This window comes from Micromonas commoda, chromosome 5 (assembly GCF_000090985.2).
Source record: "Micromonas commoda chromosome 5, complete sequence".
Classification (NCBI taxonomy): Eukaryota; Viridiplantae; Chlorophyta; class Mamiellophyceae; order Mamiellales; family Mamiellaceae; genus Micromonas; species Micromonas commoda.
This window is the reverse complement of record NC_013042.1, coordinates 1,163,493-1,187,669: the sequence shown is the minus strand read 5'-3', so window position 1 is coordinate 1,187,669 and position 24,177 is coordinate 1,163,493. Positions and strand designations below refer to the sequence as shown.

The 24,177-nt window shown below is 68.3% G+C and overlaps 10 protein-coding genes across 10 annotated transcripts; 4 read left to right on the top strand and 6 right to left on the bottom strand.

The window, feature by feature from the left end:
- Nucleotides 1-17: 17 nt before the first annotated feature.
- On the bottom strand, nucleotides 18-2,696 carry MICPUN_58849 (predicted protein; the record flags this gene model as incomplete). The annotated part of the gene is made up of 1 exon (XM_002502225.1): nucleotides 18-2,696. The coding sequence occupies one exon, from the start codon at nucleotides 2,694-2,696 to the stop codon at nucleotides 18-20; it is 2,679 nt and encodes an 892-aa protein (XP_002502271.1).
- Nucleotides 2,697-3,282: 586 nt separating this feature from the next.
- MICPUN_58848 (predicted protein) lies at nucleotides 3,283-7,754 on the bottom strand (the record flags this gene model as incomplete). The annotated part of the gene is made up of 2 exons (XM_002502224.1): nucleotides 3,283-7,554; nucleotides 7,719-7,754. 2 exons carry the CDS (start codon nucleotides 7,752-7,754, stop codon nucleotides 3,283-3,285), a joined length of 4,308 nt encoding a protein of 1,435 aa, XP_002502270.1.
- A 246-nt stretch (nucleotides 7,755-8,000) lies between these two features.
- On the top strand, nucleotides 8,001-12,071 carry MICPUN_100701 (glycosyltransferase family 4 protein; the record flags this gene model as incomplete). The annotated part of the gene is made up of 1 exon (XM_002502596.1): nucleotides 8,001-12,071. One exon carries the CDS (start codon nucleotides 8,001-8,003, stop codon nucleotides 12,069-12,071), a length of 4,071 nt encoding a protein of 1,356 aa, XP_002502642.1.
- A 100-nt stretch (nucleotides 12,072-12,171) lies between these two features.
- MICPUN_58846 (predicted protein) lies at nucleotides 12,172-13,542 on the bottom strand (the record flags this gene model as incomplete). The annotated part of the gene is made up of 1 exon (XM_002502223.1): nucleotides 12,172-13,542. The coding sequence occupies one exon, from the start codon at nucleotides 13,540-13,542 to the stop codon at nucleotides 12,172-12,174; it is 1,371 nt and encodes a 456-aa protein (XP_002502269.1).
- An 858-nt stretch (nucleotides 13,543-14,400) lies between these two features.
- MICPUN_81826 (predicted protein) lies at nucleotides 14,401-15,918 on the top strand (the record flags this gene model as incomplete). Its single annotated transcript, XM_002502595.1, has 1 exon — nucleotides 14,401-15,918. One exon carries the CDS (start codon nucleotides 14,401-14,403, stop codon nucleotides 15,916-15,918), a length of 1,518 nt encoding a protein of 505 aa, XP_002502641.1.
- A 217-nt stretch (nucleotides 15,919-16,135) lies between these two features.
- MICPUN_58844 (predicted protein) lies at nucleotides 16,136-17,689 on the top strand (the record flags this gene model as incomplete). The annotated part of the gene is made up of 1 exon (XM_002502594.1): nucleotides 16,136-17,689. One exon carries the CDS (start codon nucleotides 16,136-16,138, stop codon nucleotides 17,687-17,689), a length of 1,554 nt encoding a protein of 517 aa, XP_002502640.1.
- A 270-nt stretch (nucleotides 17,690-17,959) lies between these two features.
- Nucleotides 17,960-18,805, bottom strand: MICPUN_58843 (predicted protein; the record flags this gene model as incomplete). Its single annotated transcript, XM_002502222.1, has 1 exon — nucleotides 17,960-18,805. One exon carries the CDS (start codon nucleotides 18,803-18,805, stop codon nucleotides 17,960-17,962), a length of 846 nt encoding a protein of 281 aa, XP_002502268.1.
- An 817-nt stretch (nucleotides 18,806-19,622) lies between these two features.
- On the top strand, nucleotides 19,623-20,699 carry MICPUN_100697 (predicted protein; the record flags this gene model as incomplete). Its single annotated transcript, XM_002502593.1, has 1 exon — nucleotides 19,623-20,699. One exon carries the CDS (start codon nucleotides 19,623-19,625, stop codon nucleotides 20,697-20,699), a length of 1,077 nt encoding a protein of 358 aa, XP_002502639.1.
- A 596-nt stretch (nucleotides 20,700-21,295) lies between these two features.
- Nucleotides 21,296-22,831, bottom strand: MICPUN_50381 (major facilitator superfamily; the record flags this gene model as incomplete). Its single annotated transcript, XM_002502221.1, has 1 exon — nucleotides 21,296-22,831. The coding sequence occupies one exon, from the start codon at nucleotides 22,829-22,831 to the stop codon at nucleotides 21,296-21,298; it is 1,536 nt and encodes a 511-aa protein (XP_002502267.1).
- A 94-nt stretch (nucleotides 22,832-22,925) lies between these two features.
- On the bottom strand, nucleotides 22,926-24,065 carry MICPUN_50380 (predicted protein; the record flags this gene model as incomplete). Its single annotated transcript, XM_002502220.1, has 1 exon — nucleotides 22,926-24,065. One exon carries the CDS (start codon nucleotides 24,063-24,065, stop codon nucleotides 22,926-22,928), a length of 1,140 nt encoding a protein of 379 aa, XP_002502266.1.
- Between the last annotated feature and the right edge of the window lie 112 nt (nucleotides 24,066-24,177).

Sequence of the window (24,177 nt, the reverse complement as noted above, 5' to 3'; positions counted from 1 at the left end):
GTCGCGTCGTCCGTCGGCTAATCGCTCGACGGCGACGCGCTCTTGGATTTCCTCCCCGCCAGCCTTTTCAGCCTCTCCGAGATGGCCCCGCCCCGCCGCTTTTGCTGCGCGTTTTGACCGTAAATCGCGTGCGCCTCCTCGAGCTTCTTCTTCGACCGCTTCTCCTGCGCGAGCGCGCCGCCGCTACTGACCCTGTTCTCCTTCGAACCCGACGCAGACGACCCGCCCGCCTTTGATCGTTCCCCCGCCGAGCCCGAGGAGGACGCCGGCCCGGACGACTCCTGCCTGAACACGTTCGCCCTGCTCGACGCGACAGCTTCCGCGACGGGCGACAGCGGCCCCGCGTGGAACCGGCCGCCCGCCGCGCCCTCGTCGCCGCCGTCGCCGTATCCGTTCCCGTGGATGAACGAGTCCATCTCCAGAACCTCCGGGGAATACTCCAGCTCAAACGCACCGATGGAGTCGCGGCGTTGGTGGCCGCCCGATCCGGACCCGCGCTCGGACCCTGACCCTGACCCTGACCCTGACCCTGACCCTGACCCGGCGCTCCTCTTGCCGTCCGGGGTGGAGTGGCGGGACTCCTCGGCGGCTCTCGCGCGCGCGGCGAGCGCCTCCGCCTCGACCCTGATGGCATCCACCGGCAGCACCGACGCGGCGACGCTCCCGCCACCCGCGTTGGACCCCCCGCCCGGTCCAACGCCGCCGCCCTCCTTGACGCCCCCGTCCTTGCCTCCGTTGGGTACCAGCGCGCGGTACCGCTCCTCCAGCTGCGAGGGCGCGCATCGCGCGGGTAAATCCAGGCGCGACTCGCGGGCAGCCGGTCCGAGCGCCGACATCAACGCGGCGATGGCGCGCCGCTGGTCCTCAATGAGCCGGTCGCGCGTCTCGAGCGCGGCGGCGTCGAGGTCGGCGGCGACCGCGAGGGACGCGCGCGCGTGAAGCACCGCCAGGTCGCTCGCGAGCACCGGCCTGTCGGCGAACGACGACGACGCGTCGGAGCCCGCGTCGGAGCCCGCGTCATCAGCCCCCCCGCCCCCGCCGCCGCCCTTCCCGCCGAGGCCAAAGCCGAAGAACCCGACCGACTTCTTCTTGCCCGCCGCCGCCGCGACTTGCCCGCGGTCGGTCGGGCCCGTGGGTCTCTTGCCCGCGTCGCCGGCGCTCGGGGCGAGCGCCTCGAGAGCGGAGGCGGCGGCGGCTGCTCGCGCGGAAGCCTCGCGGGTTTGCCGCTCGAGGAGCACTCGCTGCGCCTTGGCGCACGCGTCCGTCGCCTCCGCGAGCTCCTGCGCGAACTTCTCCACCTCCTCCACCGTCAGGCCCTGCTCGTGGCCGCCGCCGTTCCAGCCGCCGTTGCCGCCGGACTCGCGCGGGACCCGCCCTCCGTTGACGGCGGCGGCGAAGCCGTTGCTCGGACCACCAACCCCGACTCGGCCGCCCCCGCCGCCGCCGCCGCCGCCCTTGAGCCGGTCAACCTCCGCGCGCAGCTCCCTCCGCTCCTCCTGCAGGGCGTCGATCATGCGCTGGTACTCGGCGATGTGCGTCTCCACGGTGCCCCTGTTCTCGTGGACGTGGGTCTTAATCTCCTTGGCCCTATCCGCGTACTTGAGCGTGTTCACCGTGTGCTCGTACTGGTGCGAGCTGCCAGAGACGGTAGCGACCATGACCGTCCTGCTGTTCCCGCACAGCCCATCCTTCAGGATCCGCGTCAGCTTACTGTCCCTGAACGGCACGAAGACGAAGCCCTTCTTCTTGCGCTTACCGAGCGCGTTGATACAGTTGGCGAGGGAGAGCAGCGAACGGTTGATGTTGGCGCCGTCCCTGAGCTGATGCCCGCGGTTGTTCGTCTCCGACGCGCGCTCCGCGCCAGCCAGGTCCACCAGCGCCAGCTTCCCCGTCGTGTACGCCTTGCAGTAGTGGTTGCGCTCCGTTCGCGTCACCCAAATCTCGAGCACGGCGTGCGACCGCGAGGACACGGCGTTGGCGCCAGTCTCCTCCGTCTTTCGTCTCGCGTTGCCTTTACGCAACAGCTCGAAGATGGCGTTCTCGTCGTCGACGGCGACGTGGGTCAGGCCGCTGACCATGGGGCCGCGTTCGGGATCTTCCCGCAGCTCCAACGCGGGCGAGTTGGGCACGAGCAAGTCGTACACGAGCTCGTTGTACACCTCGGTGTAGGAGCACTCCACCTTGTAATCTTTCTCCCCGCCGTCGCTCGCGATGAAGCGAAAGACGTCGCGAAGCGAGAGCACCATCAGGCCCGGATCCCTCTGATCCCCCACCATGGTGTGCGTCTTACCGCTGCCCGTGGCGCCGTACGCGAACACCGTGGCGTTCGTTCCCCGGAGCACTCCCGCGATGTGCGGGAGGACGGTTCCTCGGTACACCTGCTCGTTGGAAGCTTCGCCGTCGTAGGCGGCGTCAAACACGTAGCGCCGCTCCTTCTTGCGGACTCCCGCGGCCACCTCCTTGCGCTTGAGCGGCTTCGGTACGCCCGGCACCGTGCTCTCGTTCGCGTCCTCGTCGGGGTCCAAGACGACGACGCAGCGCTCGTCGACGAGCTTGGTGATGGTGCGCGCGCCGTTGGACATCTCCTTCCGCGACAGCGGGCGCGCCCGGACGGCCACCTGGAGGGTCGCCTGGGAGACTCCCTTGCGCTTCAGGACGCGCGTGAACTTCATGGACGCATCGACGAGCTCCTCCATCTCACCGAGGGTCTGTCGCGGGCGGCGCGGGGGGGGGGGCACGAGGGACGCGGGTCAGCGCGCTGGCGCGGTGGCGATCGAGACGAGATTTCGGGTTTTCCGAGGGGAACGGCGGTTGGGACTGGGTTCGACGGGCGCGCGGGGGGGTTCGGGCGCACCTTTCCGTCGCCGTTAGCCGCGTGGTGGGACGCGTAACTCATGGCGACGCGGATTCCGAGCGGCGCCGCGTTCGATGCGCGTGTGGTCGACCCGGGTGAGACACGTGCGGCGCGCGGCAGTCGCGTCGTCGCTCTGTGACGGGACGTGCGGGATTGTTTCGTGACCCGGTGCGTTTGAAACGTTGACTTTTTCCGCGGTTTGGCTCGATTTCGCACCCGAATTGAGCCGATTTCACCGTGAAAAGCTGAATTCGCGCCCCGCATTCAGCCGAAAACGGTCTCCGTAACGCGCGGCTTCATTCATGGCAGGAAAAGGCGTGGAGAAGGTTGAACGATGAGAGACTGGCTGGTGACTGGCGACGCGGGCTTCGGTTCGATTTGACGATGCGTTTTATTCACCCGCCCGCCCGCCGCCGGCTCGAGGCTTGCTAGTGCGGCCTGTCGTGCTTGCTCCGCAGCTCCCCGCTCTCGTCCACGATCATCTGCGACATCCACACCAGCGGCTTCGGCGGCGGGTGCGCGTGCAGCGTCGTCAGCTCCTCCACCGCCGCGCGTCTAATGGCAGCGGAGTCGAAGCTGGGAAACATGGCGACGAAGTCGCTGGGTTGCAGCCGAACGCCCCGCGCCGTCGCCTCGTGAAGCAACCAGCGCATCTCGCGCCGTTGGGACTCCGTCCACTCCCGGTCCGCGGCGAGCGTCCACTCGTGCGATTTGACCCAGCGCACGCCGCGGGGCTTGACCTCCACCGGGTACGGCGATCGATCGAGATCGACGATCGCACCCGGAGGGGCGCGCTCCGGCGACGGCTCCGGAACCTTTCCGGAACCTTGCCGACCGACCCTCCCCGGACCGTCGCCGCGATCGATCGTCGGACCCGAACCCGAACCCCCCGGGTCGTCGCGGCGCTCGATCGACGCGTCGTTGACGCCGGGAGGGAGACCCGTCGCTTGCGCCGGCGAGCTCTCCGCGCTGACAAAGCCGGGCGATTCCCCATCCGCGGATGGAGCGCTCGTAAACCCGAGGCGAGCCGTCGGGGTGGCGAACTCGTCGAACGATTCGTCGTTCCCCCCGGCGCCGTCGTCGTCGTCGTCGTCGTTCGTCACGTGTCCAATCCCCGCGGGGGTCTTCGGCTCGTCGTCGCCGCTGGCGTATCCCCCGTCGGTGGCTCCGTCGTCGTCATCCGCGTCTGGCGTCTCCCCATCCGAATCTGACGCGATGGACTCCAGCTCCATCCAGTTCTCCGGCACGTGCGTCGCGTCGAAGCTGCCGCGGTACTGCCGCAGGAGCCTCGCGCGCCTCGCGCGCTCGGCTGGGGAGGTCATCTCGTGGGGCGGCCGCGGCGGCAATCGGATCCGCCTGAGCCTGTCCGGGATCGGAAGCGGCGGCATCTTCAGCTTGTTCCGCAGCGGGCTCAGCGGGCCCTTGCGCTCGCGGGGGGGTCGCGCGCCGCTTCCGACGGGTTCGGCCGGTTCGTTCGGGTTCGGGTGCGGGGTTTGGCCGTCCGGGATCCCCGCCGCCGGGAACGACGTCTTCGCGGCAACGACCCCACCGTGCCCGCCAAACGCGTGCCCACCCGCGAATCCCCACTCCCTCGCGGGCAACACCTCCGACACCGGCGTCCTGCTCAACAGCCCCGCGCGGAGTCGCTCGAGGTCCTTAGCGTCCGGTGACGCCGCATCGGGTTCGCGCGCGTGGTTAAACGATCGAAGGAATCTCAAGACGCACGCGGATGACACGTCGTGGACTTCGCGGCCGCCCCGACCGACCCACCCCAGCATCGTCGTCGTCAGCGGCGCGACCATCGCCATGTCGGTAAAGTCGAAGTGCATCGCGGAGTCGACGACAGCTTTGAACGCGATCCCGGAGGGGTCGCGCGTGGTGCCGAGGTGCGAGCCGTCCCAGTCGCTGCCGCTGTTGAACGAGTTGGCGCGGGAGCGGCGGAGCGCTCCGGATCCGCCCCCGCGATGGCCCCGAAACGGAGCCAGGAGCGACTCCCACGAGTCCGTCCTCGGCGGCGGACGGCCCGCGAGCGGCGGGCCGGTGTTGCCCCATCCACCCCCGCCGCCGCCGCCGCCTCCTCCTCCTCCTCCGTCGTCGTCGCCTCCGTCGGTCGTCGTCGCCGGCGGGTTTACGGCGTCGAGGATCTCGGTCCACCCCGAGCTGCTGCCCGAGCGTTTAAGCGCCTCGCCGCCCGAACCGGACGTGCCGGGTTCGATTCCCAGCCCGCCCGACGACCCCGCGCGTCCCAGGAGGTTGGACCTGCTCCCCGACCTCGAGCGAGCGAGGGACCCGGACCCGGTTTGGGACCCGGCGAGGTTGGACCCGCTTCCCCCGCCGTCGCCCATCGCGGCCAGGTTATCCTGGCTGGAACTCCTCGGGTGCTGCGGCCGTTTGAAGACGCCCTGTCGCACGGACGTCGGCGACACGGGCGGGGACCCGGCGTGGTAGAACCCGTCCTCGGTGTAAAAACCCACGCCCTTGAACCCGTCGACGGAGGCGCCGATGAACCCGGGCGGGGCGTGCGCGTGCGCGGGATCCTCCCCCGCGTACGTCGCGGGATCGATCCCCGCCTCGATCCCCGCCGATTCTTTTTTTTGCGCCAAATCCCTCGCGCGGGCTCTCTCCAGCGCGCTCTCTCCGGCGGGGCCGGTGGGCGCCTCCCCCGACGACACCGAAGGCCTTGAAGAACGGTCTCCGTCCTCCCCATCGTCCTCCCCGGCGCCGTGTTCGCGTCCGTCGTCGCCGATCATGTCGTCGAACCGGACGGATCCGTCGCTGATCCTTCTCGAATCCATCTTGGACGGCCGAGGGGTCTTTGACGGCGTGGGGGGTTCCGACCTCGGTCTCACCCCCGCGCACTGCGGCGCCGTCGCCGCGCACAGCAGCGACGACATCTCCCCGTTGTTCACGCAGAAGATGTCCCTGTCCCACAAAAACTCCGGAGCCTCGAGCACGAGCAGCGGGCACGGCGCGCCCGCGACCGTCGACTCCTTGCCCAGCGGCCACATCCACGGGTCCATCAGCACCACGCTGGTGATCCTCGGGTCCATCTGCGCGAGCATAAGGCACGCGGCGCCCCCGAACGAGTGCCCCACCGCGGCGACGCGCGTCAGGTCCACCTTCCGATGCAGCGGGCTGTCGGGGTCCCCGTTGGCGTCCACGATCCTCTCGAGCGCGTGCGCCAAGTCGAGCGCCCGCCACCGCGCGTGTTCGTGCCGAAACCGCCACCAGTTTCTCGGTTCGGATTCCATCGGCATGTCGTACCCTCGAAAATCCGCGGTGGACCCGTCGGGGTACAGCACGAGCGCGGCGTCGTGGGGGTGGTCCACCGCCACGACGATGTGCCCCCACGACGCGAGCTCCTGGAGCAGACTGGAGTTTTGCTCCTTCATGCCGGTGAAGGAGTGCGAGAAGAGCACGAGCGGGAAGCCCTCGGTGCACCCGTCCAGCGACGACGACGCGGCGGGGGGATCCGCCACGGGAACGTCCACGCGCGCCTCCATCCGGACCAGCCTGAAGTAATCCACGATCCACCCCGGGAGCGCGAACGACACCGCCATCGTCGTCGCCAGCGTGGGCTCGAGCCAGTGCGTCCGCTTACCCCGCTGCCGCCGCCGCCGACGGCGAGCCTCCGCTTTGCGGGCGTTGGCGATGGTGATGCGATCGGGAATGCTGACGCCGCCGGTGGCGTCCGCCCCGGCCCCCCCGCGCCTCTTCCCGTCGGGTGAACCCAGCACCTGGGCTCGAAGCAGCTTCTCCTGCGCCATCGCCTCGTAGTGCAACTTCGCCGCCTCGTCGTCCGGCCAGTGCTTGCCGAGGTCGTCGCCGCTGTCGCACCCGCCGTCGCTCCCGGAGACGTACCCGTCGTCGTTCTCTCGTCCCGGGTTCGAACCCGCCGGGTTATCGTTATTGTTACTTTTATCCTTCTTCCCATCGTCGATTCGTCGTTCGCGTCGGAGCCTGGGTCTGGGCGCGGCGGCGGGATACCACACGTTCGCCATGAGCATCCGACTCTCCGGATTTTTTCCGATCCTCGCCTTGCCGCGAAGGAGCCACGACCGGCGCGTCGCGTCGATCCACAACCGCGTGGTCTTCCCCGTGCGGTACGGCCCGGTGGGTTTTGGGAACAGGAACACCGGCGCGAACACCCCCGCGGCGGTGGACACCAGCGCCCCGACCCCCCCCAGGCCCGCGACGATCTTGCACACGAATGGGTGCACGTCGACGCCACGCCACCGGCCGAAGCCACCGGCGACGACGTCCACCAAGGTGCACGCGACGGCGGACATGTACGCCGGGTAGACCTGCCACCTGGCGCCGTCGAGCTGGGACTGCGCGGCGACGACGAGGAGCGTGCCGCCGCGGCGCCGGCGGTTGGTCGGCCTCCGCGATCGCGACGATGGGGAACCCGGGGAGGACGCGCCCGGGGACGATGGGTCGCCGTGCGAGCCCGGGAGGGTCTGCGAAGGGGGGAGGGGGGGAACGGGCGGGACGGGAGAGAGGGGCGTCAGCACGGCGTGGAGATATCGCGGCGCGCGCGGGGGGTGCGCGGTGTCGGCGCGAGCGGTCGACGGAGCCTCGGGCGACGCGCGCGAGGGTCGCCCCGTGGCGTGGAGCGCGAAAGTGGGGTTTTTGGAACACCCACCCAGACATCCTTCGCGGAGAGCGACGCGGCTATCCACAGCAGGGGCTCGAGGGGCCTGCGCAGGGGCACGCGTATCGCGCGCACGACCGCGCGGATGACCCGCACGAGCACCATTCGTCGGTCGCTCGCTCCCGCTCCCGCGCTCGCCCCGTGTGGCGCACCGAGGTGAGCACCTCGATGAGACAATTTCCGAGTCGTCCGAGTCAGTTATCGACGAACTCTGGGTGACTGGGCATGCTTGATATGCCAGCTCATTTTTGCCCCCCCCCGGCAAAGTCAATTAGGCGTCATTTCCTGAGACATTCGCCGTGTATGTACGTCTAATTCGCGAGAATCGCCCAAGACCCGTATGGGCTTTCCAGCTGTTCCTCGGACCCGCAAACCCCCGCCAAATCAGAGGCGGAGAAGCGCCCGGCTCGGGAGACGCGACCTCGGCGTCCTTCAACCGTTGGCGACTTTGCGAGGCGCGACCGCGTGGGCCGGGGCGGGACACGGCGCGCGATGGGAGGCGACTCGCCGAAGGAGCACCGCAGCCCCCTCAAGCCGGGGAAGGGGCGGCGGGGTAAGGTGGAGTCGCGGCTCTTCCAGCGCATGCCCCAGCGCACGCGCCAGAAGCATCAGCGCAGGCTCCTGCGGGCGGTGCGAGCGGTGCCGCGCACGCTCGCGCTCGTCGTCGTGCTGTACGCGGTGAGCCTGGTGGTCTACTTCGGGAAGTATCGCGTGCGCCCGCGTCATCACCACGCGCCGGAGCTTCCCGCGGTGCTGCGCGAGGGGGAGGTGGAGACGAGCAGCGCCCGAAGGTTGCTGTGCTCCGCGGCGCCGCTGCGAGATCGGTCGCCGCTGTTTGGCGACGACGATGGGTTTGGCCTTTTTGGCTTTGGCGCTGACGGCGGGGCGGGAGGGGGGCGCGGGGGGGCGCGGGAACGCGACGACGGATCGCCCGGCGGCGTGCCGTCGCGCATCGACGGGGTATCGACGCTCGGCGCGGGCCACTCCGCGGATGCCTCCGCGAGCGGCGGCGACGGGGCGACGACCGACGCGTCGTCGTCGCGCCGATCCGGGAAAAAGACGACCGGGGACGACGCGGGATCATCGGTGGGATCGGCTTTCGCCTCGACTCGAGGCGCGCCGCTGTCCATCAAGCGCGGGCGCTTCCGAGGGCACCCGAAGACCTTCCGACCCCCCGACCGCGAGCTCTCCGGCCTCAACGCCACCGACGCGCGCGTCTTCGTCCTCGCCGGCGCCGCCGCGTCCGATCCCGCCGCGCCGGCGCTCCTGGAACAATTCCTTCGCCATTACGTCGACGTAGCGAAGGTGCCGGCGTCGCACGTCATGGTCGTCGTGCACGCCAGGGACGCCGACGACGACGACGCCGTCGACGCCATGGTATCGAGCCTGCGCGAACGGCGGGTCTTCCACGAGGTGTGGGAGGGCGAGGCGCTCTTGTTCAGCGCCGTCGCGCACCACTGGGAGAATCACCTCGCCAACGCCGGGGTGGACGAGGAGGACTGGATCGTCGTCGCCGACCTCGACGAGCACGTCACGCCCCCCGTCGGGCAGACGGTGCCCTCGTTCCTCGGGTCCGTGGACGAGATGGGGTACTCGCTGGTGCACGGCGCGTGGGTGGACAGGGTAGCGGAGAGCGGGGAGCTCGTAGACGCCCCCGGTGACGCGACGACGACGATGAGCGACGCGTTTCCGCTTCGGTGCTCGGTGGGGGCGTGCGGAGGCGGCGCCGGCGTTGGCGGCGGGGGCGGTGGTGGGGGCGGCGGTGGTGGGGGCGGCCACGGCCACCACGGCCACGCGCACGGCCACGGCCACGGCATCAACACGTACGCGTTGCACGGGCTCCGGCATCACAGCACCCTCGTCGGCGTCGTCGGCGGCGGCGAGCGGGTGTGGGCGCACCGCGCGCAGTACCCCATCCTGGACGTCCGGACGCTCCAGGATTTCGGCCTCGACGACGTCGTCACCGCGTCGAGGCTCGCGGAGGACCACACCAACGCGTACCCCGTGCCCCTCAAGGTGCAGCACTACCAGTGGAGGCGCGGCGCGGCGGATTTGTTCGAGCGAAGGGCGCGAGGGTACGAGGCGTGCGACTTGAGAGCGCAACGGGACGCCGTCGCCGGGCTCCTTCGGTCGTTGGCCAGGAGCGGGAACGTGGTGTCGCAGGCGGTGTGCCCGGACATCGTGTGCCACAGGGAGGACGACGGCGGGAGGTGGGCCGCGGGAAGAGGTGGGCGAGAGGTGGGCGACGGGACGACGACGACGGGGCCGAGGGCCGGCGGCGGTTCTGAATCGGCGAATCGTGGCGGGGTTTGGGCCGGGGGTGCGGGTGTTCCCGAGGGGGGCGACTCGCGCGCCGAGGGGGACGCACGAACCCTAAACCCCACACACCCCAAACCCGTCCCCGCGCCCGTGCCCATCGTGCACGACGCGGGACCCGTGGGTAACGGCGGCGCGCCCGGCGGCTACCCCGGCGAGCGCCGCGTCGTCATCTTCGCCTCGGTGTGGACCCACGTCGACGGCGTGTCGCGGACGATGAAGCGACTGGCGCACCACCTCGCGTCCAGGCCCGATTCCTCCGTCTTTGTCATGTCCCCCGACCTCGCCGAGCGCGATTTCGTCGAGGCGGCGAACAACGAGCGCTTCCACGTCGCGGACGTGCCCCACGTGCCGATGCCCGGGCGCGGCGAGTACAAGATGGCGGCGCCGCTGCAGGCGCGGCAGCGGCACCAGATCGAGACGTTCTCGCCCCACGTCGTGCACGTCGCCGCGCCGGACATGCTCGGCCACTCCGCCGTGCGATGGGCCGCGGAAAACGGCGTGTGCTCGGTGTGCAGCTACCACACCGCGTACGACACCTACCTCCAGTACTACCGCGTCGGCGTCCTCGCCACGCCGCTGCGACAGATGCTCGGCGGGTTTTACTCCAGCTGCGACGTCGTCGCCACCCCGAGCTACGCCGCCGCCGAGCACCTGTCCGACATGGGAGTCCCGCGCGAGCGCATGGGTTTTTTCCCGCGCGGGATTAACCTGACGATGTACTCGCCCGCGCAGCGTTCGCTGGAGTTTCGGCGGGAGGTGATGGGTGTCGGGTCGCGGTCGAGCTCGAGCGGCGGTGGTGGGTCGGGAGGGTGGCCGAGGCGCGCGGGACGTGGCGATCAGAGGCGGGGCCGGGGCGACTCGCGAGCCGCGGACGCCGGCACCGAGGACGGCGAGGTTGTGATCCTATGGGTCGCGAGGATCGTGCGCGAGAAGGGCCTGGGTTCCTTCGCCAAGACGATCACCGAGCTGCTCGCGGCCAAGGCTGAGGGGTCCATCGAGGGTTTGCCGCCGTTCAGGGTGGTTGTCGCTGGCGAGGGTCCTGATCTGCCGTGGCTTCGGCGGCAGATCGAGCGGTTCCCCGAGGTTAAGATTTTGGGCCACACCGGCGGCGACCGCCTGTCGCGGACGTACGCCGCCGGGGACATCTTCTTCTTCCCCTCGCGCACCGAGGTGATACCGAACAACCTGATCGAGTCCATGGCCAGCGGCCTGGCGGTCGTCACCGACGACGTCGGCGTCAACCGCGCCATCGTCAAGGACGGCGTCACCGGCGTCCTCGTCGGCGGCACCGACGCCTTACCAGGCGACGTCACCGCGTACGTCGACGCCCTGGTGTCGCTCCTGCGCGACCCGGCCACGCGCAAGCGCATGAGCAAGGCGGCGCGGAAGAGCACGCACGGCTTGACGTGGGAGAGAACCTTCGGGAGCCTGAGGCGCAGTTACGACAGGTGTCGCCCCGGGAGGCCGTACGCGCGACACCTGGACCCGAACGTGCCGGGATCCAAGGCGGCGTCGGAGCTCGCCGCGAGGGACGCGGCGTACGGGGACGACGCCGTCGGAGGAGGAGGCGGCGTCGCTTCGGCGGCGTCGGCTGCTGCGGCGCACGAGGAGCACGGGATGAGCGTGTCGGGCGCGTTGCTCGGGATATCGGCGGCGGCGGCGGGGGGGGGCGGCGGCGGCGTCGCCTCCGCGCTCGCCGCCGCGTCCTCCGCGCTGTGGCACCCGCGGCACCACGAGCACGCCGCGGGGCACGCCGCGGCGACGCTCCAGGCTGCGCACGAGCGACGCGTGGACTCGCACCTCGAAGACTCCGGGAAGACTCTGGAAGATTCCGGCGGCACAGCTGGCGACCACAACACAGCTAGCGGTGGAGGGGGATCCGAGTCGTCGGGGAGTGGGCGAACCCCCGAGTCGGACCCCGGGGACCCGAGACGCGTCCCCGGCTCCGGCCCCGGCGCGGTGAACGTCGGTGGGGTCCGCGAGCGCGACGTCATCGTCGACCCCGGCGCCCCCGCCGGCAGTTTGCTCTACCGGCTCAGCTACGGCATGACGGGGGGGTACGTTCGGTCGATGGAGGACGCGAGGGCGGACGACGAGGCGATCGCCGCGGCGGAGGCGGCGGCGAAGGAGGCGGCGGCGAGGGCTCTGGCGACGGGGACGTGGGGCGGGGGGGGGTTGATGGGCGCGGGCGGCGGGTTTTTCGTCGGGTCGCGCCCGGCGAAAACCGCGAGGGCGGCCGAGTGAAAAAATAAACGGAATCGAGCGGCACGCGCTGACGCTCACTTTCGTGTTGACGTTAAAAGTCTTAGACTAATAGTAACCCTTATCTTCTCGGCGACGACCCTCAGTGTTTCTTGCGTCTGGTGGACTCCTTCTTCCACCGCTGCCGACCCCCGAGCTGCCGCTTGTGCTTCCTCCCGAGCGTGTTGGCGCTCTCCTCCTGGAGCTTCTTGAACCTCTTCTTCCTCGCGGCGGTGATCTCCGGGTTGGACGCGATCTCCTCCGCCAGCGTCCGCTTCCGCTCCTTCTTCGTCATCCTCGCGCTGTAAAAATCCGCCGCGCCCTCCACCACGGTGCCAATCTGAAAGTGCTTCGGCAGCTTGCTCGTGTCATCCGTCTTGTAGAAACGCTTCGGGTCGTACGCACCGCGAAGCTTGAGCAGCCGCATGTCGCGCCTGAGCTCGGGGGTGTACTCCACCGCGGGCATGTTGAACCAGCCGACACCGGCGTTGCCCGCGCCGAGCCCGCCCATCTTCTTAGCCTCGCGCCGAAGCCGCGACGCGTCAAGCGGCGCGACGAAGAGACCAGCGCCAGTCGCCGCGAGATCACGCATCGCGCGCACGCCCCCCTGCGCGCTCGGGTCGTCGCGCCGGAGCTTACCGCCCTTGCCGCCCTTACCCTTGCGTTCGCTCGGTTTGGCGAGTCCGTCGCGGCGTTTCTCGTCGGGCAGCGCCATCATCGCCGCGCCACGTTCGGGGTTGGCCGCGGGGAGCGGCTCGATCATGTCGCCGCCGACCATGTGCCCGCCGAACAGGGAGTTGTGCGCGTTCGCGTGCTTGTCGTTGGACTTCTTGACCCCCCACGTCATGAGCACCGCCTCGGGGGTGCATCCCAGCTCCTCGGCCTTGTCGATCGCCGCCTCCTTGCACTTGTGCCGCGCCCACGCTTTCCAGTTTTTTCGTTCGTGCTCCCTGCGCTCCTCTTCGTTCGCGTAGAGCTCGCCGCGCGCGTCGAGCTCGATGCACTCGGCGTTGAGGGCATGGACGGCGAGGGACTGCGCAAAGTACAGCGCGGTGGCCTCGTTCATGTCGTCGTACGGGTTGTGCTCGGACGGCGGCGGCGGCGGCTCGTCGTCGTCATCGTCGTCATCGGAATCTGAGTCATCCTCCGACGACGACGCCTCCGAGTCGGACTCGTCGTCGGACCCGCCCTCCTCCTCCTCCTCCTCATCGTCGTCATCGTCGTCGTCGTGATGACCCAGGGTTGGCTCATCGTCGTCGACGGGGCGCACGCCGTCGTCGTCGCCGCCGTCGCCGTCGCCTTCGAGATCGAGGGTGCCCGCCTCGAGCGCCTCCGCCGTCCTCGTGCTGAGCAGTCGACGGAGGGGCGCCGGAGTCTTGGCGGGCTTGGCGCCGGGGGTTTTCTTGGTCGGGGAGTGCGCCGCCGCGACGATGTTCGCGGGAGGCGTCGCGGGGCCCTGACCGCGGGTCTTCATCGCGACGGAGAGGGTTCGTTCGCTCGGTGCGCGCGCGCCAACTGACCCGCCGCCGGCGCCGGATCTTCCCCACTTTTTGACTCTCCTCCTCCTCACTTGCTGCGTCGATACCTGTGAACCTTCGATCAACCCAGATTCCAGGTTCGATCCTTGGCTTTCAACGCCTGTGAACCTTCGATCCGAGATTCCAGGTTCGATCCCTGGCAGGGGGTGCTTTCAACGCCTGTGAACCGACCGTGAGTTTGATAGGAAAATGGAGATGGAGTTGTTGTCGCAAGTTCGGTTCGCCTCTTCCGAGACTTTTCGTTCGGCAAAAAGCAACCGACGGAGCGCAGTCGTCACAACCCAGTCGCGCGTTGCAGTGCGTATCGCCGCGAGATGGACGATCTGAAGGCCAAACTTGGCGCTCTCCCCGACGACCTCCGGGCGCTCGTCCTGTCTCACATCGAGCACGTCAAAACGCGACAGATACTAGCGTTGAGCTCGACGTTTCGGGAGGCTTTTTCGCTGCCCGGGGCTCTGCCGCGGACTTACGACTTTGAGGGGGTCGCGGGCGATGATATCGCCGACTGCCTCGTTCGTCTCCTGGATGTGCGATCCCGTGTGCGGTCTTTGGACAAGGAGCGGGTGTTGGAGCTCATCGGGGACGACAAGGACCGCCTCTGCGAGTACGCCTGCGGACGGAACTTCGAGGTTCTGAAGTGGGCTCACAACGAGCTCGACCTTCCGTGGGCGCCGTATCCCGTCGGGCGCGTGAGCGACGACATCCTCGTGCTACGCGTGCTACGAGGGACATGGCCGGCGCTTCAGCGGTGTTGGCCAAAGGACGAAGGGCCTGAGGAGTGGGACGGGGTGAGGATGGTTGACGGCCGGGTGGAGGTGCTCGGGTTGGGGAGCTGGGGACCATGCGCGGTGCCGGCGGAGATTGGGCGTCTGAGTGCGTTGAGGGAGTTGGACCTCTACAACAGCCAGCTGACGAGCGTGCCGGCGGAGATCGGGCAGCTCACGTCGCTGGAGAAGTTGAACCTCTACTGCAACCAGCTGACGATCGTGCCGGCGGAGATCGGGCAGCTCGCGTTGCTGGAGAGGTTGCGCCTCGGCGGCAGTAAGCTGACGAGCGTGCCGGCGGAGATCGGGCAGCTCACGTCGCTGGTGGAGTTGAACCTCGGCGGCAATCGGCTGACGAGCGTGCCGGCGGAGATCGGGCAGCTCACGTCGCTGGAGAAGTTGAACCTCTACTGCAACCAGCTGACGATCGTGCCGGCTGAGATCGGGCAGCTCGCGTTGCTGGAGAGGTTGAACCTCGACGGCAATCAGCTGACGAGCGTGCCGGCGGAGATCGGGCAGCTCACGTCGCTGACGGAGTTGGACCTCGGGCGCAACAAGCTGACGAGCCTGCCGACAGAGATCTGGCAGCTCACGTCGCTGACGTGCTTGCACCTCCAAGGCAATCAGCTGACGAGCGTGCCGGCGGAGATCGGGCAGCTCGCGTCGCTGAAGGGGTTGGACCTCTACAACAATCAGCTGACGAGCGTGCCGGCGGAGATCGGGCAGCTCGCGTCGCTTGAGAAGTTGCGCCTCGACAACAACCAGCTGGCGAGCGTGCCGGCGGAGATCGGGCGGCTCACGTCGCTGACGGAGGTGGACCTCAGCTTCAATCGGCTGACGAGCGTGCCGGCGGAGATCGGGCAGCTCACGTCGCTGACGGAGTTGCACCTCCACATCAACAAGCTGACGCGCGTGCCGGCGGAGATCGGGCAGCTCGCGTCGCTGGTGAGGTTGCGCCTCGACAACAACCAGCTGACGAGCGTGCCGGCGGAGATCGGGCAGCTCACGTCGCTGGAGTGGTTGGGCCTTGGCGGCAATCAGCTGACAAGCGTGCCGGCGGAGATCGGGCAGCTCGCATCGCTGGAGAGGTTGTTACTCTACGGCAACCAGCTGACGAGCGTGCCGGCGGAGATTGGGCAGCTCACGTCGCTGGAGTGGTTGGGCCTCAACGGCAATATACTGACGAGCGTGCCGGCGGAGATCGGGCAGCTCACGTCGCTGAAGGAGTTGTACCTCCACGGCAATGAGCTGACGAGCGTGCCGGCGGAGATCGGGCAGCTCACCTCACTGCAGAGGTTGTACCTCGGCGACAATCAGCTGACGCGCGTGCCGGCGGAGATCGGGCAGCTCACGTCGCTGACGGTGTTGGGCCTCAACAGCAACCAGCTGTCGAGCCTGCCGGCGGAGATCGGGCAGCTCACGTCGGTGGAGAGGTTGGACCTCAGGTGCAATGAGCTGACGAGCGTGCCGGCTGCGATACGCGAGCTCAGAGCGGCTCCTTGTTTCTGCTCCTTGTTTCTGGATGACGGCGTGACGGTGGACGAGTAGACACGGCTCCTCTCTGACTTGCGATGCGTTAGCAGCTCGTGATACGATGTGAACAACGCCTTAGCTGTCGACTCCCCTCGCGCCTCGCGTGCGTCACAGACAAAAAATCGCCCAGCGCTGACAAGGCCATTTTTCCCCGAGGCAACAACGCCCTCTCATCGCCGCCGCGCGCGTAGGTCGACCCCACTCTTTCCCCCGCCCCGTCCGTCGCCGCACGATGGGCGGCGACCCAGCCCCGCGTGGCGACTTCGCCGTCCTCACCGACGCCGACCTCGCCGCTTTCCGCGAGATCCTCGGCGACGACAACGTCCGCACGGACGCCAGATCCCTGGACGCGTGCAACGAGGACTGGATGCGCAAGTACCGGGGAAACGCCGGCGTCTTACTCCTGCCCGCGCGCACCTCCCAGGTCTCCGCGATCCTGCGCCACTGCAACGCGCGCGGGCTCGCGGTCGTGCCCCAGGGCGGCAACACCGGGCTCGTCGGCGGCGGCGTCCCGGTGCACGACGAGATTGTCCTCGGGATGCGACGCATGAACGCGGTGCTGTCCGTGGACCCGGTCGCCGGGACGGTCGTGTGCGAGGCCGGATGCGTCCTCGAGGACTTGGAGCACGCGCTCAACGCGCGCGGCATGACGGCGCCGCTGGACCTGGGCGCCAAGGGCAGGTGCCAGATCGGCGGCAACGTCAGCACCAACGCCGGCGGGCTCAGGCTCGTTCGGCACGGCTCGCTTCACGGCTCCGTGCTCGGCCTCGAGGTGGTCACCGCGGACGGCACCGTCCTGGACCTCGTCCGAACGCTGCGAAAGGACAACACCGGGTACGACCTCAAGCAGCTGTTCATAGGCGCGGAGGGGACGCTGGGAGTGGTGACGAAGGTGGCGATGCTCGCGCCGAGAAAGCCGACTGGAGTGGACGTCGCCGTCTGCGCCGTGGGTTCATTCGCCGACGCCGTCGCCGCGCTTCGGGACGCGCGAACCAAACTCGGGGACTGTCTGCAGGCGTTCGAGTTCTTCGACCGCGCGAGCCTGGAGTTGGTGCTGTCGACGCTGCGGGGCGCGAGGGATCCGCTGCCCAAGACGAAGGCGCCGTTTTACGTCGTGACAGAGACGGCGGTTTTTGGCGACGGTTCCGGCAAAGGGTCGGTGACTCACCGGGCTGCGAGACGCCGGGTTCGCGCGTGGGTTCGATCGCTCCGGAAGCGCGGGGTGGCGATCGACGGCGTGGTGGGCGAGGACGCGAAGCACGCGTCCGCGCTGTGGAACCTTCGCGAGCGCATCTCCGTCGCGCTGAAACACGCCGGGGCGGTGTACAAGTACGACGTGTCGTTGCCGACGGAGCGGATGTACGACCTCGTGGTGGAGACTCGTAATAGGCTGGCGGCCTCCACGTCAGCATCCACGTCAACATCCACGTCGGCATCCACGTCAGCAGCATCCACGTCGTTCGACGCCTCGAAGGTGTCGGTGCTCGGGTACGGGCACCTCGGGGACGGTAACCTGCACCTGAACGTGTCCTCCCCGGATGGATATCACCCGGGGCTGGAGGCGATCCTCGAGCCCTTCGTGTACCAGTGGACCGCGGAGCAACGCGGGAGCATAAGCGCGGAGCACGGCGTCGGTGCCATGAAACCGCGCGAGTTGGCGCACAGCAAGGACGAGGCGTCGATCGAGGCGATGCGGCGGGTCAAGGAGGTGTTCGACCCGCGCGGTATACTGAACCCGTACAAGGTGCTGCCGCCGCGATTGACGGAGCACCGATCGAAGCTCTGACGTTATTACCGTCGTGCCGCGTCGCCCCATGTCCTCAGAAATTAAAAAAAGAAAGCGTGATCCTGCCAGGGACGAACCTGGACTCTCCGGTTCCGTAGACCGGCGCCTTATCCATCGGGCAACAGGACCTTGGTGTAGAAGGAAGCTTTCCTCGTGTGTACGAGGGGAGATTGACGGAGCACCGATCGAAGCTCTGACGTTATTACCCTTGAGTTGATAGTTGGTTGTGCATCGGTTTAAAAACGAGACGCGCGCGCGGCTAAGATTAGGCTAATCGTCGTCTTCGTCGTCGTCGTCTTCGTCGTCCGTCGGTGGTCTGTACTGCTCATCCGCCGGTACCTCGCCGGTGACTTGGTAAAAGTACCGGAGCACCTCGCGCTTGATCTCCTGCTTGTTCTTGACCTCCTTCTCGACGCTCCCCCCCGTGGCGTCCACGACGTAGTCCGCCGCGCGTTCGTACCACGGCGCCCTGGCGCCCATGACCTGCTCGAAGCTCCTGACGTCGCTCAGCGACGGCCTGTTCCTGTCACCCGACGTCCTCGTGACCAGGTACTCCACGTCCCTTCGGAGGTAGACGATCTTGCCCAGGCCGTTGCGTTTCAGCGTGTCCACCTTGCGCTGCGAGTACGTCTCGTCGCCGTCATCGTCCAGGTCCACGACGACACCGCCGCCCGCGTCGATGAGGCACCATCCCCGATCGCAGAGCAGCGCCACGCGCTTGCAAACCTCGAACTCCACCTCGCGAAAGTGCCTCCACCCGAAGTCCTGCACCATCCGCGGGATGCTCATGCCGGAGGACTCGACGATGATGTCGTCGAGGGAGTAGAGGCTGAACCTGGGCTCGGCGGCCATGATTCGGCGGCACAGGGCGCTCTTGCCGCATCCCCGGCCGCCGATGAGTATCAGGTTCGTGTGCCTGTTGGGCTTGCTCTGTTGGGCTTGCCCTGTTGGGGGATTCGACCGGAAGTTTTGCGCTGTCAATGAGGGTAGTTGGGGCTGCCGCCGCTGCCGCTGCTGGCGCTGCTGGCCCGGCAAATAGGCGAGGTTTCGTCGCGCCGCCCTGTTCGACGTCGCGGGGGCGCACCATCGCGCGGATGCCGTCGCCGACCCGCGCATCTCTGAGACGCACCCCCCTTAGCGGAGGGGAGTGGGTTCGTGGGGGTGGGCGCTCCGAGCTGGGATCGTCAGTCCAGCTCGGATGGTTCGGGCTTCGTCACACACTCGCGGGTGCTCAGGGTGAGTGTTCGCCACAGGCAAATGGGACTGGACCTTGTTGTGACTGAAATGCATAGGACTCACGCAAATTGAAATAGGCAATTAGACCCGCGATAACGTCAAATTTTGCAGACCAGAAATCAACCCGACGTGTTCTGGTTAATATTTTTAGTTTTCCACTGGATCTCATGAAATCCAATGCAATCTCCCCTCGTACACACGAGGAAAGCTTCCTTCTACACAAGGTCCTGTGGCCCAATGGATAAGGCGCCGGTCTACGGAACCGGAGATTCCAGGTTCGATCCCTGGCAGGATCACGCTTTCTTTTTTTAATTTCTGAGGACATGGGGCGACGCGGCACGACGTCCGCGTCCTCCCTGCGAAGTTTCACATCGATCCGAGTAGTGTGGAGGCGCCGGCGGGCGTCGGCGCGGCGGCATGCGATGCTTTTGGCAAAAGAAACGTCAAGTTGATTTCTGGTCTGCAAAATTTGACGTTACGCGGGTCTAATTGCCAATTTCAATTTGCGTGAATCCTATGCATTTCAGTCACAACAAGGTCCAGCCCTTGCCCAGCCAGTCCATCACATGTCACCTCTCGGAAATCCAAAATTTCCTAGGCGTTTCCAGCGGCAACTGACCCGAGGACCCGAGCGACAAGACCTCGGACGCGAACCACTCTCGACGCACTTCGCGTCGCGCGCGCGCCGGTGGGCGCCATGTATCGAGGGGGGCACCATGCATCGCGCTCATCCTCGCGCGTCGCCCTCGCGTCCGCGCTCATCCTCGCGCTCGCCTCGCGCGGCGCGAGCGCGCTGCAGCGACCGGACGACCCCGACCCCGTCGCCGTGCCCCTGGTCGTCGTATCGGGCGGCGAGGACGCCCCGGCCGTCGAGCTCCCTTCCGGCGCCTCGCTCATGGCGGCGGTGAACGAGTACGTCGCGGCGCGCATCGAAGCGGGCGCCGACGAGGGCGCCGACGAGGGCGCGTCGGCCGGCGCCGCGTCGTCCCCGCGCTCCTCCTCGGAGAACCTCGGCTTCTCCGAGAGAATAAGCGCGTGCGGAGGCGGCTTCGCGGACGTCGAAGCCCTCCGCGCGGTCGCCTGCCCGTCGTCCCCCTCCGATCCCGACGCGTACAACTTCACCGCCTACGCCGAGGCGTACGCCGCCGCGCCGCGGACCTTCCCGGACTCCTACCTCACCCCGCCCAGGCTGGACTCCTGCGCCGCGGGTTGCCTGCCGCAGAAAATCGCGGGGGCGTCGTCGATACAGCGCATCGCCGGCGCGCTTCCGTGGCGCGGTAAGTGCTTCACCGCGCCGGCAACGCCCGGGGAGCTCGTGGCGGAGCCCACGGACGGCGACGGGCGCCTCGTCACCGACGGAACGCGGTTTCCGCTCATCGCCGACGTGGCGAATCGGGTGGCGCCGCCTCCGAGTCGAACCGACGCGACTGGTGACCAGTCCGAGTCGCCGACGGAGGCGCTCACCGCGTCCGCCGTGCTGTACGAGGGGCAGTCCACGTTCGACGGCGAGCCCGCGCTCATCATCGACTACCGCGGGCAAGGCCAGTTCACCTCGTTTCGCGACGAGATGCGGCACGTGGGTTGCGGGGTTTGGCTCGGTAAGACTTTCCTGACTGGGCCACCCGCGAGCTTGGCGGAGTCGCTGCAGTCGGCGGCGAACGTGAGCTTGCCGGGTCCGATGACGACGCTCATCGAGGCGGCGATGCCGAAGATCGAGGACGGGGACGCGCCGCCGCACGTCTTGGATTTCGTGCTGTTCGAGACGGCGGCGTGATGGGCGCTCTCGAGGTCCGCGCGAAGTGTACCTTACTGGAAGTCGCCTAACCTCTGCCGAGTGCGTCATGCGACCGTGTCATTGGCGTCCTAAGAATTCTGCCAGTTGGTCTGATCTCGACCATGGCTCGGTCCTTCATGACGCACTCGGCAGAGGTGACGATTCACTTCGCGCGAGCCTCGTGAGTTTGGGCGCGGGCGACCAGACGGCGGGTGGGGTTCGCGCGAAGTCCCGCAGCGCGCCGGTGAAGTGTTCTCGGGACCCTCGACACCGAGAGGACTGAGAATACTTAAGCCGAAGCGCGTCTCCCTTCAAGCTGCGGGACTTCGCGCGAGCCTCCACCTTCCGACAGGCTCCGTGTTTGCGATGTGAACTCAAGGTTTTTTGTCCTTTGACGTCGGATGTTCTGTCCGGGTAGACGTGCCAACAAGACGTAAAACAGTCGCAAACTGCGGCGGTTTTACGTCGCAGCACTGGTGTTAGCACGTCTACCCGGACCCGAACCGCGACGTCAAGCGATATCCGGCGCACATCGCGAACGCGGATGCGACGTTACAAATTCCTTCGCCTAGCTAGCTAGCTCGCGTTTTAACGTTTCAACGACGACGCATCCGCTCGTCCCGTCCCGTCGACCCGAACGCGCGTCTCCATCCCACCCGCGTCCACACCGCCACCATCGTCCCCATCGCGCACACGCTCAGCGCCAGCAGCGTCGCCATCACCGCGTCCGGCGTCCCCAGCGCCTGCGACGTCGCCAGCATCACCAGCGTCCCGCTGCTCGCGCCCGCCGATATCCAACCCCCCGCGCCGCCGCTCATCCCGCCCGGGCCGAGCAGCTCGTGCAGGTGCGCCACCGCCGCGGCGAACACGCTGCTCATCCCCGCGCCGAACAGGACGCTCCCGAACCACACGCTCACCCGAGAACCCCGGCCGCCGAGCACCACCGCGAGCGCGACGCACACGCACGCGCAGTGCCCCGACAGCGTCGCCGCCGGTCGGGTCCGAGCGACCAACCCCGCCGCCGCGAACCTCCCAAGCGTGAACGTCGTCCAGAACGCCGTCGTCGCGAGGTCCGCCTCCTTCTCCCCGACCTCACCGCCCACGCCGATGCAGTACGACACGAGGAAGGCGCCGAAGCTGGTCTCGACGCCGACGACGAGCGCGATGAAAACCGCCGTCGCCGCCGTCGCCGCGCCGGGACCGATAGGAGAATCGGTCGATGAACTCGCGCGGCGGTTAGCGGCCACCTCGGCACCCTCGGCGGCACCCTCGGCGGCACCCTCGGCGGCACCCTCGGCACCCCCTTGCTCCTTGCCCCCCTCCTCCTTGCCCCCATCCTCCTCCTCATCTTCCTTGCCCTCCTCCGGCCTCGCCGGCGCGACGACACGGCTCGAGTACATCGCGACCGAAATCGCCGCGACGGCCACGGTCCAATACGCGCCGGTCACGCCGACGCCCGGGCTCACGTCCAGCGCGGCGTACACGATGAGCGGCGCCACGAGCGCGCCGAGGCCGAACCCGCCGTTGATGACGTTCACCGCGGGCCCCGGGTTGCGCGCGTTGGCCCACGTCCCGAGGGTGTTTCCGTACACGATGAGGACGCCGAGGCCGAGATCGGTGACGAGGAACGCGAGGAGGAGCGCGTTTAAGGTGCGCGCGGCGGGGATGCGAACGGCGCCGAGGACGGCGACGACGATGCCGACGCACATGGGCGCGTGCGAGCGCGGCGCGGCGTCCAGGGCGAAGCCCCCGATGGCGGAGCCGGCGACGCCCCCGATCCATCGCGCGAGGAACACGACGCCGAGGCGTTCATACGCCACCCCCGCGTTCGTTCGCAGCGTCGGGAGCGAGGGGCCGATGAGGCCGACGAGGAGGCCGAGGACGCCGAAGCCGAGGGTGTACGTCATCGTCTGCGTCAGCGCGACGGCGTCGGCGCACGGCCCGCGGCGAATCCACCACGGCGCCGCCTTGTCCCCCGACGCCGTCTCCTCGTCATCGCCGTCCGACGCGTCCGAGGAGCCGACGCGTCTCGCGCTCTCCACCCCGTCCACGGCGGCGGTGAGGCGCACCATCTCCTGGTCGCCGCCGCGGTGGTGGTGGTCGCGATGTCCGCCGCCGCCGGGCGGCTTCATCGCGACCTCGGTGTCCCGCCCGGACGTCTCCACGCGACACAGCTGTGAACGAAGGGAGAGTCGGCTACAATAATTAGCTATCGTCCTAAAACACTTAGATGTCAACCGCGTACGTGGTCACCTCGGCGGCGCTCCGTCCCGAGCGTCCGCCGCCCCCGCCGCCACCCCCGCGCCCTCCCCTACCCCCTCGTCCACCCCGCTCGCCCCCGCGCCCCCTCCCCCTCCCTCGTCCCCCTCGTCCCCTTCCCCCGTCTCCGAGCTGCTTCTCGCCCACCCTCTCGAGCACGCTCACCCTGGGTCGCTTCCTCGCGGGTGGTCCCCTTCCCCCCGGCGGCCCCCGCGCCTCCAGCTGCTTCTTCAGACGCTTATCGATCTCCGCGGCGCGTTTCATCACCGCCTTGAACTCCACCGGTGGGGCTCGAGACTTGACCGTGGCGATGAACACGCCACCCGGCAGCCGCCGCCGAACGCCGCCGGCGCCGTCGAGGGTGACGAACGATCCACCGTTCTTCTCCACGCGGATCGTCTCCTCCAACGCACCCTCGCACAGGGCGGCGCCGAACTGCGCGATGAGCAGGCGGACGAGGTGCTTCTTGTGCTCGCGGAGCCGGCGGCATATGCGCTCGGCGAGGACCACCTCGGATTCCTCCAGGGGCACGAACGTGTGCTGATCGCGCATCTCCTCGTCGTCGTCGTCGTCGCGCGGCGGGGCGGTCGCGTTGGTGCCGGACGGTGCGGCGTTCTCGTCGTACGCCGTCGTCGTCGTCGTCGTCGTCGGTTCGACGTCCATCATGTCGACGTCGTCGTCCATCGGGTCGCGGGATCGTTTCTCGCCGAGTTGAGGCGGCGGGACGGTCGTCGGGGCGGCCGACGGGACGCGGTCGTCGAGATCCCCGTCCGCGTCCAAGGCATCGTCAACCGCCTCGTCCGCCGCGTCCGCCGCCTCGTCGCCGTCCCAGAGGTCCTCGTCGTCGTCGTCGTCGTCGGGGAGGTTCTCGGCGGCGATGCGGAGCGCCTCGGCGTCGGCGTCGGCTCGAGCCCGCTCCATCGCCGCGCGCGCCGCGTCCGCCGATGTTGGCGCATCGGATCTCGCGGGAGGAACGACGGGCGCGGGCGCGGGCTTAGCGGGAGCGGGCTTAGCGGGCGACGGAAGCGGCGAGTCCCCGTAGTCCACGAGATCGTCGTCCTCCTCCTCGTCCAGGATCGCGCGAACCCGCGCGTCCAGGTCCGCCATCCGCGGCGGCCGAACGCGCGGCGGCTTCGCGACCGCCGAGTTTGATTTGAAACTTGACAACCGAGTTTTTCACAGCTGTTTTTTTTTTTCACATGTGGGGAGGACAAAAAAG